The 14558-nt window shown below is 42.3% G+C and overlaps 1 protein-coding gene across 11 annotated transcripts in view; it reads right to left on the bottom strand.

Annotated features, from left to right (window-relative positions):
* AP2B1 (adaptor related protein complex 2 subunit beta 1) overlaps nt 1–14558 on the bottom strand; it is a 151261-nt gene that overhangs the window by 21374 nt on the left and 115329 nt on the right. The window contains exon 19 of one of the 11 annotated variants that reach the window (XM_069089959.1): nt 602–9473. The exons of the other annotated variants lie outside the window; for them this stretch is intronic. Coding sequence (XP_068946060.1) covers nt 9471–9473 — 3 coding nt within the window. The 3' untranslated portion in view covers nt 602–9470. Of the gene's footprint in view, nt 1–601; nt 9474–14558 lie in introns of those variants that run through there. 11 annotated transcript variants of the gene reach the window in all.

Raw genomic sequence — 14558 nt, 5'->3', positions numbered from 1 at the left:
AAGAAGAAATGAAGGCTGTAGACAGTCCCATCTAGGCTGTTATTTTCTGCACCTGTTGCCTACATTAATTATCAATTTTATTAATTTATGGTCCATAAAGGATATGTTTACACATCTGCCGTTACCGTTATTTGTTCTCTGTGCTCCACTGTTCAGTTGTTTCAATTGTGTCTGATTTTTCATGACCCCATTTGGGGTTTTCTTGGCAAAGGCACTAGAGTGATTTGACATTTCCTTCTCCAGTTCATTTTACAGAAGAGAAAAGCGAGGCAAGCAGAGTTAAGTGACTTGCCCAGGGTCACACAACTAGTTAAGTGTCTGAGATCATATCTGAACTCAGGTTTTCCTAACTCCAAGCCTGACACTCAATTCCCTGCACCACCTAGCCACTCTTCTTTATGGTCTAGTACATGTTTTCATAAAGAATACCTTTGGGGTATTCCTGTTCAGAAAATAGGACCTAGTCTAATTTTTCCAATATTTCGTTCAGCATTCTTTTTGTTTATATTAAATGCAGTTAGCTCTGTGTGTTTTTGTAATGCGGTTTTTATGAATTTAGAAGCTAGGATATTTGGCACATGTGTGTACAACAGTGATACTATTTCATTGTGCCTGGCAAATTGCATCCTAAGGGCAACATATTATCCCTACCTTGTCAGAAATCATGATTATAACTTTTTGGTTTTTTATAAATTCCTGACACAAAATTCCTTGAATTTTTATCAAACTGTTCATTTTAATTCTATTAATTCAATGAATGTAAAAGTGTGTCTTTCATATGCAATAAGTGGTTGACTTTTCTTTCTTGTTAAAGTTCTCCTGATACTTTCCCTTTTTACACCACAGTCATTTCCAGAAAGATTCCCTCACCAATCAAGATAATAACAATTAAATATCTCATCATCCCCAAGGAGGTGGAGTCGGTGGGACGGGGAGGCCCCCTGCCCACACTGGCCAGTAAGACACCTTGGGCTCTGTCTTAGGATCCTCTCATAAATTCTTCCAGTACTAGCTCCCTGGGATTTATTCACTTCTCCAGTTCTGTCATTCTCTTTTTTTTTTTTTTTTTTTAGCTTTTTTTGGAGGGCAGTTGGGGTTAAATGACTTGCCTAAAGTCACACAGCTAGTAAGTGTGTTAAGTGTCTGAGGCCCAAAGTCACACAGCTAGTAAGTGTGTTAAGTGTCTGAGGCCGGATTGGTACTCAGGTCCCTCTGACTCCAGGGCCGATTCGCTGTGCCACCTAGCCGCCACTTCATTCTTTTATATTGATTTCCTCCCTCTTCTTCTAAGACCCTGTTTGATTAAGTTTTGCTCATATTAATTTACTCTTCTATCCTCAACCTCCCTCCCCTTTACCTGCCCTAGGGCAAGATTCTTGAGTTTACTTAAATTATCATGTGGTTAAAGGATATGAACAAGCACTTTCAAAAGAACTACAACCATGGACAACTATGAAACACTACTCCAGATCATTAATAGTAAGAAACTGCAAATCAAAACATGTCTGAAGTGTCTCCTCACACCCCTCTAACTGGCAAAACTAATAAAAGACTAATACAGTCCATGTTGGTGGGGCTGTGGGAAAGTAAGAGGAACTGTGACCAGGTATAATGCATTTTGGGAAATAATTAGGAATTATATGATAAAATTAACTAAGTTCATACCATTTGGACCTAATTGTCCTGGCAATGGGTATGTTTGTATGTGTGTGTATGTATGTGCACACGGATGTATATGTGTACATGTACTTTCAGAAGTCAAAGGCAGCAAGAAGAGCCCCATTTATGTTGACATTTTAGCAACACTTTATACGGTAGCATAAAAACTGGAAACAAAGCTGGTGCCCATTATTTGGAAAATGGATGAACAAGTTTTTATTTGTGAACATAATGGAATATTATTACATTATAGAAAATTATGACAAGAACTTGCAAGACCTGTATGAAGTCACACAGAGCAAAAGCAGCAGAATGAGGAAAACAATGTATACAATGCCTATGACAACAAATGGGAAAAAACCCCACTAAAAGTCAGTTGAACTCTTAATTAATCATAAGGACCAAACTCAGTCCCAGAGAAATGCTGATGAAACACGTGGCACTGATCTCAAAAGAAGAGGTGAAAACTATGGAGTGTGGCATAAATGTCAGATGTGGGCATTTTGAGGTCTAGTTCTTACTTTTTTTTTAGTACAAGAGATAGGATAAAAAGGAAATAGGTGTGAAAAAGCAACAATAAAAAATTTGAAGAGAAATACAAACTATCAACTACCACATAAAAAACATTCTGAATGACAACTAAGAGAAATGCAAAACTAAACTCTGGGGTTTCTCCTTTTGTGAGCCCAAAAGCATTTCCTAGTGAGCTTGCTATATGCTAGGTACTGCACTAAGTTCTAGGGGTACAAAGAAAAGTAAAAAAACAATAATAAGAAATAGACCAAGGGAAAAAAAGTCCTTGTCCTCAAAGAGCTCACAGTCCAAGGGGGAGACAATTTGCAAACAAGTATATACATACAGGGTATATCCAGAGCAGACAGAAGGTCATCTCAGGGGAGGGTACTAACGACAGGGGGATGGATCATCAAAGGTTTCCTGCACCTTGGTCTTGAAGGACAGGGTGGAAGTGAGGAGGGAGGGCATGAGGGGACAGGGAGTGAAAGAGCATTGTGCCAGGAGAAATGCAAGAGAATGGTGGTGAGGATACAGAAGGACAAGTACACTAACAGCTGAGGGAATTATGGATTGACATATCTATCCTAGAAAAGGACTTAGAATTATTTGGAATTAAGAAAAGTGCCTCAGGGGCCGCCAGGTGGCTCAGTGAGTAAGAGCACCCTCCCCAGAGTCGGGATGACCTGGGATCGAATCTGGGCTCAGACACTTAGCACCCACCCAGAAACACCTGGCCGTGTAACCTTGAGCAAGTTACTTAACCCCAATTGCTTAAAAAAATATGTATAAAAAAGAAAAAAAAAGAAAAGTGCCTCAACTGCTCATACTCTTGACCCAAATGTTTCCACAACTGAGCGTGCAAGCTCAAAAAGTCAAAGACATAAAGGCCCAATTCAAAAATCTGTGGTAGCCAAAAATTAGAAACAAAGTCAGTGCCCACTAATTGGGGAATGGTCAAAAACGTTGTCAATTAACATAATGGAGTATTTATTACTAGACTTTAAGAAATGACAAATAAGAAATTTAGAGAAACTCAGCTACATGAACTCAGTGTGAAAAAAAAAAGAACCAGAAGACTAATCTACACAATGATGCAACTGAAAACCTTATGGCCCCCCTTGTAATGGAAATGCAAATTTAAAGATCTTCCCTGCCCCTAGGCTAAAGTGCACCTGGAGCCTGGGGTAGGAGGCTTGTTTTTCAGTAGATACTTCTTGATTGGCCAGTGAGTCAATAAGGTTGTTACATTCTCTGAGCCAGGAGAAGGCTATATAAGCCCTGATGTGTAGCTTTGTTTTTGGGACTCACTTTGAGAAGTGTTCTGTGATTTGATGAAACTATGGGAAGCCTTTGTTGAGAGTCCCCCGGCTTTGAAAAACCCAGATGTTGATTTGGTATGGATGTAATGGTTGGACAGTTTGGAAATCTGTCTACTTGATCTTTTTCTCTGACTTGATAATTCTGTCTGTGTATTCTGAAGTTGGGAGTGCTGAGCTTTTACCCCTGAACTAGGTAAACGATACATGTTTGGCTGACTAAAGTAAGCTTGTTAACCCATTTTGAGTTGCTTTCCTTTATCAAAGCAGATCCAAGAACCTGTGTTGGCAGCAACCCTGAGGACGCTTGGGGTGCTTGCTGCTACACCCCTGAGCTCAGAAAGGCAGATTGCAGGACATAAAGCTGCAGAAGTATTAGTTATGGCTCCTGTGCTGGCCTGGTTTTGTTGAACTGCGCTTCTTCATCTCTAGGGGGTGGGGAAACTACACATAGTCAAGTAAATAGAAACAAAGGCACCAGTAAAACAAAAAAATCTATAGAAGCCACAGTGTAGACTGCCCTTCTGAATGTTAGCTTCTCAAATCTCTCTTGGTAGTTCCTTCCCAGATGTTTACTGACCTACTGAACAAAATGTCTTTTGCTCTTGGCTTACACAGACTGATGGGACTAATCCAATTAATAAGTCAAAGAAGGCCACTGGGTGGACAGCCCTCAAGTTAAGGAACAATTGTGCACATTACAATCTTGGGGAATACTAGAGATCTCCAAGTTTATGTCAACTGGCAAAGAAAATGAGGAAGAAAAGCACTGTGGAAACACAGCTTACAGCCCATTACTGAGTGTTCATGCCTGAGACAATGAGAAAAGAGGCCTGTCACTATCAGCAAATCCCTCTGCCCTTCAATCAGCACAATATGGATTTCTCCCAACTTCACAAAAGCAGACTCTTCAAGTCCCCTTTTGCTGAAACTCACTGTGTTAACTGGTAAAAAAAAAACAAAAAACCTCTAGTCATGCTGTCTGGGGAAATAGTTTCCAAAAGATCTTTTCAGAGAAGACTGTGAATCAAATGACAATCACACAAAATGCTCTGCACACCTTAAAACCCAATGTCAACGCCAGTTATTACTGTTTATGGGAAACACTAGAAGGTAACACGGAGTTGTTCCTGGGTCCTCCCCACTCCCACAAGGCATGGTCTTCATAATTAAGACTCTCTGCTTCTTAAGTCTCATCCCCTCTCTCTGTGTTTGTGACTAAACCTCCCCTGTTCCTTCTGTGCATCTACAACCACTTGCCTTTACTGGCTTCCTAGCTCTCCTTCCTGGTCCATTAGTATGGACAAGCCTCCTCTCTCTCTAGACATTCTCCACTGGTGATCTCACGTGTTCTACTACATCAACAACCAATTCTAACATAGATCTCCAGCCCTAACCTCTTTCCTTTACTAACTTTAGTTTCATGTTTCTGATTGCCTTCAGGATATGAATCCCAGGTTTGTAACCTTGAACATATTTTCAATTCCTCCTTCTCCCTCACCTTTCAGATCCAATCAATTACCAAATTCTTTCGCCTCTATTTCCATAACATTCCCAATCCTTGCACTCATCCCCTCCTCTCTATTTCTATTGCCACTACTCTTAGTAAAGGTTATCACCCACTCAGGACTACTGTAAATCTCCTGCCCCTCCACTCACGCCAAATGCTTCCTAAGCAACATTCAGATTCTTCTGGAGGCCCTCCACAATCTGCTGCCTTTTACTGTTGTTAGAGCCACTCTTCTGAGCTCCAGGCCTTCTCTCTGGCTGTCCCCTGGACCTGGAATGTTCTCACTCCTCATTTCTACCTCCTGGTTTCCCCAACTTTGTCAAGTTCCAATTAAAATCCCCTCTTCTACAGGAAATCTTTCCAAACCTCTCTTAACTCTAGTGCCTCCCCTCTTCTAATTATTTCCTATTTATTCTGTCTACAATTTTTTGTGCATATTTATTTACTTGCCATTAGATTGTGAGCCCCTTTGCGGTCAGGACCTGTCTTCTGACTCTTTCTATATCCCAATCGTTTAGGGAGCTTGGCATGTAGTGGGTTTCTATTTTTAATAATCAAGCATTTGACCTTTTTTCCTCCTTCTACTTTCCCTCACAGGAAGGAAGGAGGGTGTGAGAGAGGAAAACAGGAGGAAAAAGAAAAAAGGAAGGGCAGAAAGGAGGGAGGAAGGATAGAAGGGAGAAAGGGAGGACTTTATATCACATAAGTGTAGTCAAGCAAAACATATTGGTCACATCCAGAAGTTCCCATTATTAAACCATCATCAGTCATGAGGTACGTGTGCTCCTTCTTTATCAGTCTTCCGGAATTCAGGTGGATCACTTCATTGATCAGAATTCTCAAGACCTTTAGAATCGTTTATTTTTACAATACTGATGCCACAAAACCCCGTGCTCACTTATTTCCCCTCATTTTTTATGGCATAAGAGTATTCCATTTCATTCATATCCCCCTGTTTGTTCAGTCTTTTCCCACAACCAATGAGCATCCCCTTTATTTTCATTTTTTTCTGCCACCACAAAAAGCATCTATAAACGTTTTTGTAAATATGGATGCTTCTCCTCTTTATCTGAGGCATAAAGCCTAGCAGTGGGATAGTGACTTTCTGTACATAATTGCAAATTGTTTTCCAGAATGGGTTGGACCAGTCATTCACAGCTCCACCAACAATGCCACCCGACTTTTCTAGACTTCTCATATTACTACCTTCCAGACAAACTGTTCTCCTCTCATCACACCAAATGCACAATTACCCTCACATATCCATGCCTTTGTTTACCACTTCCCTGGAATACTTTCCCTCCCCTCCGCGCCTATTAGTTCTTAACCATTTTAAAACTTAAATTTTATTTCTTACACAAAACCTTCCCTGATCTCCTGATTGGTAACCATTTTCTTTTTCAAGCTTCTCATTGTACTGGTCTGCAATTCTCTAATGCACTTATTTTATGATTTATTATATTGTGGGTTGTCATTATGTCTAAACACAATTAAAAACCACAGGTCAGGTGTGAATTATCTGAAGTTTGTATCTCCTCTAATACCTAGTACAGAGCTCTGCAGACAATACAAAATGTTTACTGAATGAACGGAATCAATCCCACTAAACTAACAGTATCTAATTTCCTAGCAGAGACATGAAATCATCGGTTCTATACTTGACAAGGTTTGTGAACATGGCCGAGAAACAAACATGAGACAAGAATCAGGCTCTGTCTACCAATCTACTAAGGGGAAAGGAAAGGGGCAAAGGGGCCCGCTGGTCAGTGGGCTAGTCAACAGACTAGACATAAGACCATACACACTTGGTGAAAGTGCCTTCAATATCAATTTGTGGAAAAGATAGTTCTTTTGTGTGCTACATGACCCTATGAGGCCATGGTCTAAATCTCTCTATGTAGAACTGGTCTAACAACACTAATGGACCTCTTGGGGATGCCATAAAGGGTAACAAGTGAATATGATTATAAAGCACTTTACAACTAGAAGAGCTTGCTACACGTGCTCAATAACAATGATTTTTTAAACATTACTTACATTAGCTGTTCAGGAAAGAGCAGCCTGTCAGCCTGGTTTTGTAACTGGCAATTACCTCCATTCTCTAGGATGGGAGGCCTGAAACATCGGCAGCCGCTTTATCACAGCACAGTAGGAGACAAGCAGACTAAATTAATATGCGAACCTTGTTCAGCACTATAAAAAGGAGCATGATGAACTCAGTCTGAACTCTGGTGAGCCACAGCCAATGAGCAGCTCTCACTGCAGGTAACTACAGGAGCAACAGTCAGCAATGTGATCCTTCTCTGCCGACTGTGGCCACGTTCTACTGTATCTTCACTGTCACCCATGGCCCTTTCTTCGTGTCCAGGGAAAATGGCTTTCCCTAATTAGCTTTTGCTAAAAGTAGTTACAAGCTGCTCCAAATCAGGAGAGGACACTGATACTGGCCAGCCTTCAATCTCTGAGACACGATGAGCTAAAATGCAATTTTAAACACCAGAGTCTCGTCACCTGATCCCAGGGCTGGCTGAGTGGCAGAGCTTTGGTCAGAACCAACTCCAACTGTGTGATGGGTGGCAGCTGAGAAAAATAACACCTTCCTCTGGATGCCACAATTAAAATACTATGTGACTCAATTCTCACTCAATGCCATGAAACGACCACCTTCCTAGCTGTTCTGCATGTTCTTTCTGACCAAATCTCTTTGCCCCAAAAGTTCTCTGTCCCCTCTCCAACGTGACTTGAATTGTCCAAGAGCAAAACTAGGGAAAGCTCCATCCATTGAGCGCTGCTGGAAAAAACACAAACAGATGAAAAGGTCGCAGAGATACTTCATGTCAGCCAGACTAAATGTAAACATGTAATTCAATGTTAGTTCAAATGTAACTATAAAATTCATCTCCACAAAGTTTTCCAGGCTAGACTTTCACATCCTTCTTGGGTACCCTGCACATGTTCTCTCCAAGCCTGAAACAACAAAATGGATCCTGGGTAGAACAGGTATAATTGACTACTACCAGGGAAGTCAGGACAGGACTTTGTTCAAAAGAACTGGGGAGAGCCAGATGATCCATCTGGAAAAATCTGATAACCCCCATCCACTCCTAACAAAAGTAACAGCCCCATATCACTAGACAAATTTCTCCTCTTGAGCAACCGTGGGCATGCCTGTGCACATCTGAAGGTTTTGTATTACAACGGCTCTGAAGCAGTGAGAAGCCAGTGTTCCCCTATCTCGACCTCGACTGTAAGCCCTCAGCTTGCAAGTCCAGAGAGGCAGCTTTAAAAAGGCAGAAGAAGAATGGTGGCCAACACCTCTTAACATTCTTCTTCCTAGTTCCATAGTTCCAGCCTCTGGCTTTCCTGAAGTTTTCATGACTGAGACCATGACTGGAGGTATGAACAAACATTCAGGAATTTAACAGGGATAATACAAATAAAGGGGAAGCAGTCCATGCCCGAAAGGAGTTCATATTCTAATGGGGGAGATGATACATAGAAGCCAGTGGGAGCCAGGAAAGGGAAGTCACAAGGATAGTGGGATGGCAGATGACTAGCATGCCCTTGGTAGAAGCAATCGTAATAATGATTTGATTCTTGCATCTACAACCAAAAGAATAAAGGTGGCGGGTAAGGACAGAGGACAGATGTGTACCTTGCTGCACAGAGGACCCACCTGAAGTTGCATAACACGAATTTATAATGTACTCAATCGGCACAACTTTGTAACTTTCTCCACCTCTGTTCAGCATCATCTGGAGATGAGGTTTGCCCAAGAATGAGCAGCAACAGAAGGGCAAAAGGAGTAAGTGACGTGAGTAGAAGTCAGTGCATAGTTCAACTGGTTAGCTACAGGATGAAGATTCAGAGGTAAGGAAGTGAAATCAGAGCAGCGGTAACAGCCTGAGAAAGATCTGAAGGATAAAGGGATGGAGATCTCAGTGAAGCAAAAGAATAGGTTTAGGAGGGGTGAGGCACAAGGAGAGAAGGAAATAACTGGAGGCCACAGTCAGAAAGAATGGCAAACTGATTAGGGAAGTGGAACACTTTCGGGTAATGGTGACAACCAGTGTGTAATTATCCTCACATGTGGTGGAAATGCAGCGAAGGAGTACAGTGCCTGGCACACAGTAGGGTAGCCAAGACTCAGTGAAGTAGATGGAAGGAATGTGGGAGAAAGAGAAATTCATTCACTCATCTTTCCTGGAGAGACTTCCTGGCAGAATGGAAATATCTCAGTAATGAGCGCAGATGAACCTCCATTCCAAAAGAGGATTGACATGTAAAGCATTATGTGACCCTCTGAACATCTTCAGGTTGGAAGTAAAATCGATGTGTCTCATCCATGTGTCTGCACAATGACAACAGTCTTCTCTCCTCCTCAATCAAGCAAAGCAGCACTTCACATGGGCAGAAGCTCAGGGTGGGCGGTGAAGATTGGCAAAGGTGCCTTTGACCCACAGCCTCACTCACTAAGTGGGATGAGATAAATGACAGGAGCAGAAACAGTGTGACAAGTCTGGTCCCTGAGCATCTCTTCTGAATCATCCTTCCTATGACCTCAAGGGGCAGAGTTTATACAAAGGTCCTCATCCCACCCCCACCCCCACCCCACCCCCCCGCCAATTCTTTTCATTTACACTATAGTCAATATCAATACAAATGTGGAGTTCCAATTTGACTTCCATATGGCCAAAAGTAAAGTTTCATCATCACATACTTTTTTTTTAAATCATTAAGCTGAAGCAATTCTCTTAAGTTGTTTTTCCATGAACTTGGATTCCCCAAAAAGCAAACAAGAGAACAGAAATGAGGATTGTGAGTGGGAAGGGTCCTCAGAGATCATGTAGTCTAATCCCAACATTGCACAGAAGAGGTAACTAAGGTCCAGAAAAGTTGTATCAGTTAGTTAATAAATGTTTATTAAAAGCCTATTACACTTCAATCATTGTGCTAAGCAGTGGGGATACAAAGAAAGGAAAAGGGAAGGTCCTGCCCTCAAGGAGTTCACAGTCTAAGAACAGAGACAATCTACAAACAACCATGAGCAAACAAGGTACGTACAAGATGAATCAGAAACAATCAACAGAAACAAAGGACCAGAATGAACGGGGAATGAGAAAGGCTTCTCGGAGAGGGTGAGATTTTAGCTGGGACTTGAAGGAGGCCAGGAGAGCCAAGAGGCCGAGATAAGAAGGGAAAGAGCCAGAGAAAACACCCAACGTTGGGAGATGAAGTGTTTTGTTTGAGGCACAGCAAAAAGGCCAGTGTCACTGGATTACAGTGTAAGCAGAAGGGAGTGAGGTGAAAGACAGAAAGGGGACAGGTTATGAAGGGCACAGAATGCCAGATGATTTTGTATTTAAACCTGGAGGAGAGAGGGAGAGTAGGTAGGGTGATCTGGTCAGACCTACACATTAGGAAAATCATTTCAAGAGCTGAGTGAGGGATGGCCTAGCCTGGGGAAGGGGGAGGACTTGTGGCAGGTAGACCACCAAGCAGGCTGGACTACGATCGATCAGGTTTGAGACGATGAGGGGCTACACTAGAGATAATTTCAGAGAAGGGGGAATAGGCAATAGATGTTACAAAGGTAAAACTGACAGTCCTTGCAACTGAATAGAGATGTGGGGGATAAGAGAGAGTGAGCTGTTGAGGATGAGCCAAGGTGACTGGGAAGCTGGTGGGTATTCTCGAGAGTAACCGGAAAGTTTGGTAGACAGAAGAGGGAAATAATGACTTCAGCTTCGGACAGATAGAATTTAAGACATCTATAGGACTTCTAGTTTGAGATGTTCAACAGGAAGTTGAAGATGAGAGACTGGAGGTCAGTAGAAAGGCTGGAACTGGATAAGTAGTTTTGATAATCATCAGTATAGAGATGATAATTAAATCCATGGGAGCTGATGAAATCACCAAGTGAAAGTCAAGAGGGAAAAGAAAAGAAAGAGCAGGATAGAGGCTTGTGGGACACAGGGATGACCCAGAAGATCCAGCAAAGGAGAGAGAAGGAGAAATCAGATAATAGATAACAGGACCAGGAGAGAACAGTATCACAAAAACTTAGAGAGAGGAGAGTACCAAGGAAAGGAGGGTAATCAGCAATGTCAAAGGCTGAGGATTAAGAAAAGAGATCATCAATAACTTTGTAGAGAACAAATCTGGTTGAATGATGAGGTCAGAAGTCAGAGTGCAGAGTTAAGAAGAGAGTGAGCACAAAGATGGCGGAGGTACCTGTTGGAGGAGTTCAGCCCCCAAGGGGAGGAGAGCTATGGCACCCCAGGCAGCAGGGATGGAAGGCCAGCAAGAGCCAGACTGGAGACCAGACTGGAAGACTAGGAATCCAGCACTCTTTTGACTGTACTATGTGCCTTTTTTTTTTTTTTTGCGGCGGGGGGGGCAGGTGGTCTGCTGAGTGATTTTCATTAGGCTAACATGAATTCTTTTACCTCCTTGGCACATGGGACAATATTTATTTCATGGCTGATCCACACATATATGGACGTGCTAATGATAATGACTGTTATTCCAAAGTGTGCAAGTGACTTCATAAAAGTAATGTCCAACCACCACAAAAGGGATTTATATACAAACTTTGAAAACAAGACACATTTGACTTCTTATCCCATTACATTGACACATGAAATTATGATGATGCGAAAGAATACAGCACATGAGGTCCTCCTGACTCCAGGGCCAGTGCTTTATCCATTGCGCCACCTAGCTGACGAGCCTTTCTCATCTTTTGTAACCAAGACTCCATTACACAGCAACTGTTAAAGGATGGGCCAAGACTCCTTGGGGTCACCCTGACCTTAAGCACGTCTGGGATTACAGGTTTGGTTTAGCTGTCTCCCTGGGAGTATGTATCTGGTTCCCAGAAGCAGGCCCTAGCACTCAGAAGATCTATTTAGGAAGCTCTGCAAGCCCACAGAGGCAACTACAGGACACAGTCCCTAACTACAGGACCAGGCAGGTCAAGCAAGTAATTTTAAGCTGCTGAACTTATCAGGCCTCAAATGCAAACTCAACAGGTCTGGTGAAGCAAAGCAGTTTGGCATCTGCTGCTGAAAAGATCTTCCGCTGGGAAGCATTTCATCATTCTTCTGGCACAAGAGTTTCAGCTGAAAGCCTTCTGAGTGAGAATGGACATATGCAAGGCACAAAATATCAGAGACTGTGACCATCTGCAACTCTGACGCTCTCACAGGCTAAGATGGTAGCGTAGGAGTTGCAAGGGACAGAAATTCTAATGAAGGCCCTCTGTTCACAGGCTCCTTTATTAAGCTGGCATGGTGTTCTTCCCACACTGACACGGACTAAAGACAAGTCTCAATGAGATGGAGGACAATGCCCTTTGTTGTCATTTCAGGGCAACCTGTTCTCTCTTGAAAAGACAGAACCGATTAAAACATGCCATCAATTCAGCCTGTAAGTGATAGTCACAGAAAAAAAACATTTAGAGTTAAAGAAGGCATCAGAACCACTTCTTCCCTCTTAACTCATAGGTTTTTAATTGATGTCTTTTGTTTTTGCCTCTTGTGCATTTCTGAATCCTTTCCTTTCCCCTATAGAGAGCCTTTTCTTATAACAAAGACTTCAAAGAAGAAAAAACAGTTCGGCAAAAACACAGCTTTGACAAGACACACACCAAGGGAAATAGGTCCATCTTAACTCTATCCTAGGACCAAGCTTGGTTATTATTACAATGACAAAGTATTCAGTCTCATTTTACGTTCTTTCTACATGGCCTCTAACTCACCTTTAAGACCTTAAATGTTCACTGTTACAGGAGATCAGCTCCTCAGTGGCTACTAAATACTGGTTTTCAAGAAAAGCAAAAAGCAATTAAGCAATCCAGAAGATTCTACCCTCAGACCTCTCACCAAAGGTGCCAGAGCACGGTGCTTAACCTGGCACAGAGGCACTCCAGTGCTTTCTTCCATGGCTTCCTGGACACAGAGAATCCCCAGAGCTCACTGGAATTTGCATGAAGACGACACAACCTAGAAGCCAGCATTCACAGCTTACTGACCCAGGGCTCCCAAATCACACTGTCCTTCCAAGTCAGTGATCTCCCATGAGGAGACAGAAGCACTTGCAGGTGGTAAGGCTGACAAAGTATGTGGAGGAAATGTTTCTTAGCAACCAATGCTGATCTAATTCAAACAAGGCCAACTGAGTCAGAGAAAGCTCAGTTAGCAGGAGACCATTTTAAAGGGTTTTGTATCAGCTGGATAGTCAACTTCCTTTTGGAGTATATAATAAAAAAAGATATAAGGGGAGGCTAGGTGGTGCAGTGAGTAAAGCACCTGCCCTGGAGTCAGGAGGACCCGAGTTTGGTTCTGGCCTCAGACACTTAACACCCACACAAAAAAACTAGCCAAGTAACCTTGGGCAAGTTACTTAACACCAACTGCCCTCCAAAAGGCAAAAAAATAACAATAAAAATAAAAAAGAATATAAAGAAAGTCATGAGGGTCCAACTGAAGGGTGGAAGGGGAAGGAAGTATGGCCTTGTATTCTACTCCGGAACATTTGCAGTCTTCCCTCTCTCCACTGTCCTACAGATCTGATCCTGTTACTCTCCTAGTCAATAAACTCTAGGGACTCCCTTCTGCTTCTTGGATCAAATAACTTCTCGTTTGTAAAGCCCTCACCACCTGGCCTCCTTCCTTCAGGCTAGCCCAACTGGCATTCTTGAGGGTCTTCACCCACACTCACTCAATGCCTTGGCACTGACAGTGCCCCACATCCCACACTTCCCTTATCACCTCCACATCAAAGAATCCCTCACTTCTTTTTCTACCTGAAGCCTTTCATGATTACTCCCAAATGACAGGCCCTCCCACCACTCCCACCATAGCTGTATTCATTGCTTTTATTTTTTTGTATATACATGTCTGTATATTTTGTCTCTCTAGAAAGAATAAATACTCTTTGAGAACAAGGTTTGTTTTATTTCTTTTTTCTTTTTGATTTCAGTATCCTCAGAGCCTAAGATAGGAACATAGGAACATTTAACAGTTGGTTGCTTGATTACATTCATAAAACCTTTTGCAGCCACCTTCAGAATAGTGGCTAAGGTCTCCTAAGAGGTTAGTGTGGATTCAGAATTAATGAATGTAGACTTTTTTTTTATTATAGCCCAATTAACATGACTTTTCTATTTTAAAAGGAAAGAGAACTAGACTCTGAAGTTACTCCAACTCCTGCAAATTACCTATGTATAAATGTTTACTTGGCTCAACACCTTCCATCATCCTATAAGAAAGTTGCTGCCAAGTCTGGATTCTCCTTATCCATGTGAGGCAGTCTGGCTGACAGAAACCCACATGTGTCTTAACTGCCTCATTTTTGTAATCTGTTTCCATCTTCTCTTCTTCCAATTTCATCAACCATGCTTCCTTTCCCTCCTCCCTCTGGGGCTGCTTGTGGCACAAGCTTCTCCTTCCCCTCCTGGCCACACCTCCAGAGACCATGTCATGATGGAGTCTGTCCTGAGGCCTTGCTCTCCTGACTGGTGAGTGCATGTGTTGGAACACTATTTCTGGAAA

The sequence above is a fragment of the Petaurus breviceps genome, unplaced genomic scaffold (genome assembly GCF_028583685.1).
Source record: "Petaurus breviceps papuanus isolate PSGF00001 unplaced genomic scaffold, PetGlider_PUasm1.0 186, whole genome shotgun sequence".
NCBI classification, from domain to species: domain Eukaryota; kingdom Metazoa; phylum Chordata; class Mammalia; order Diprotodontia; family Petauridae; genus Petaurus; species Petaurus breviceps.
The sequence above is the reverse complement of the archived record's forward strand: the minus strand, read 5'-3'. Positions and strand labels throughout refer to the sequence as shown.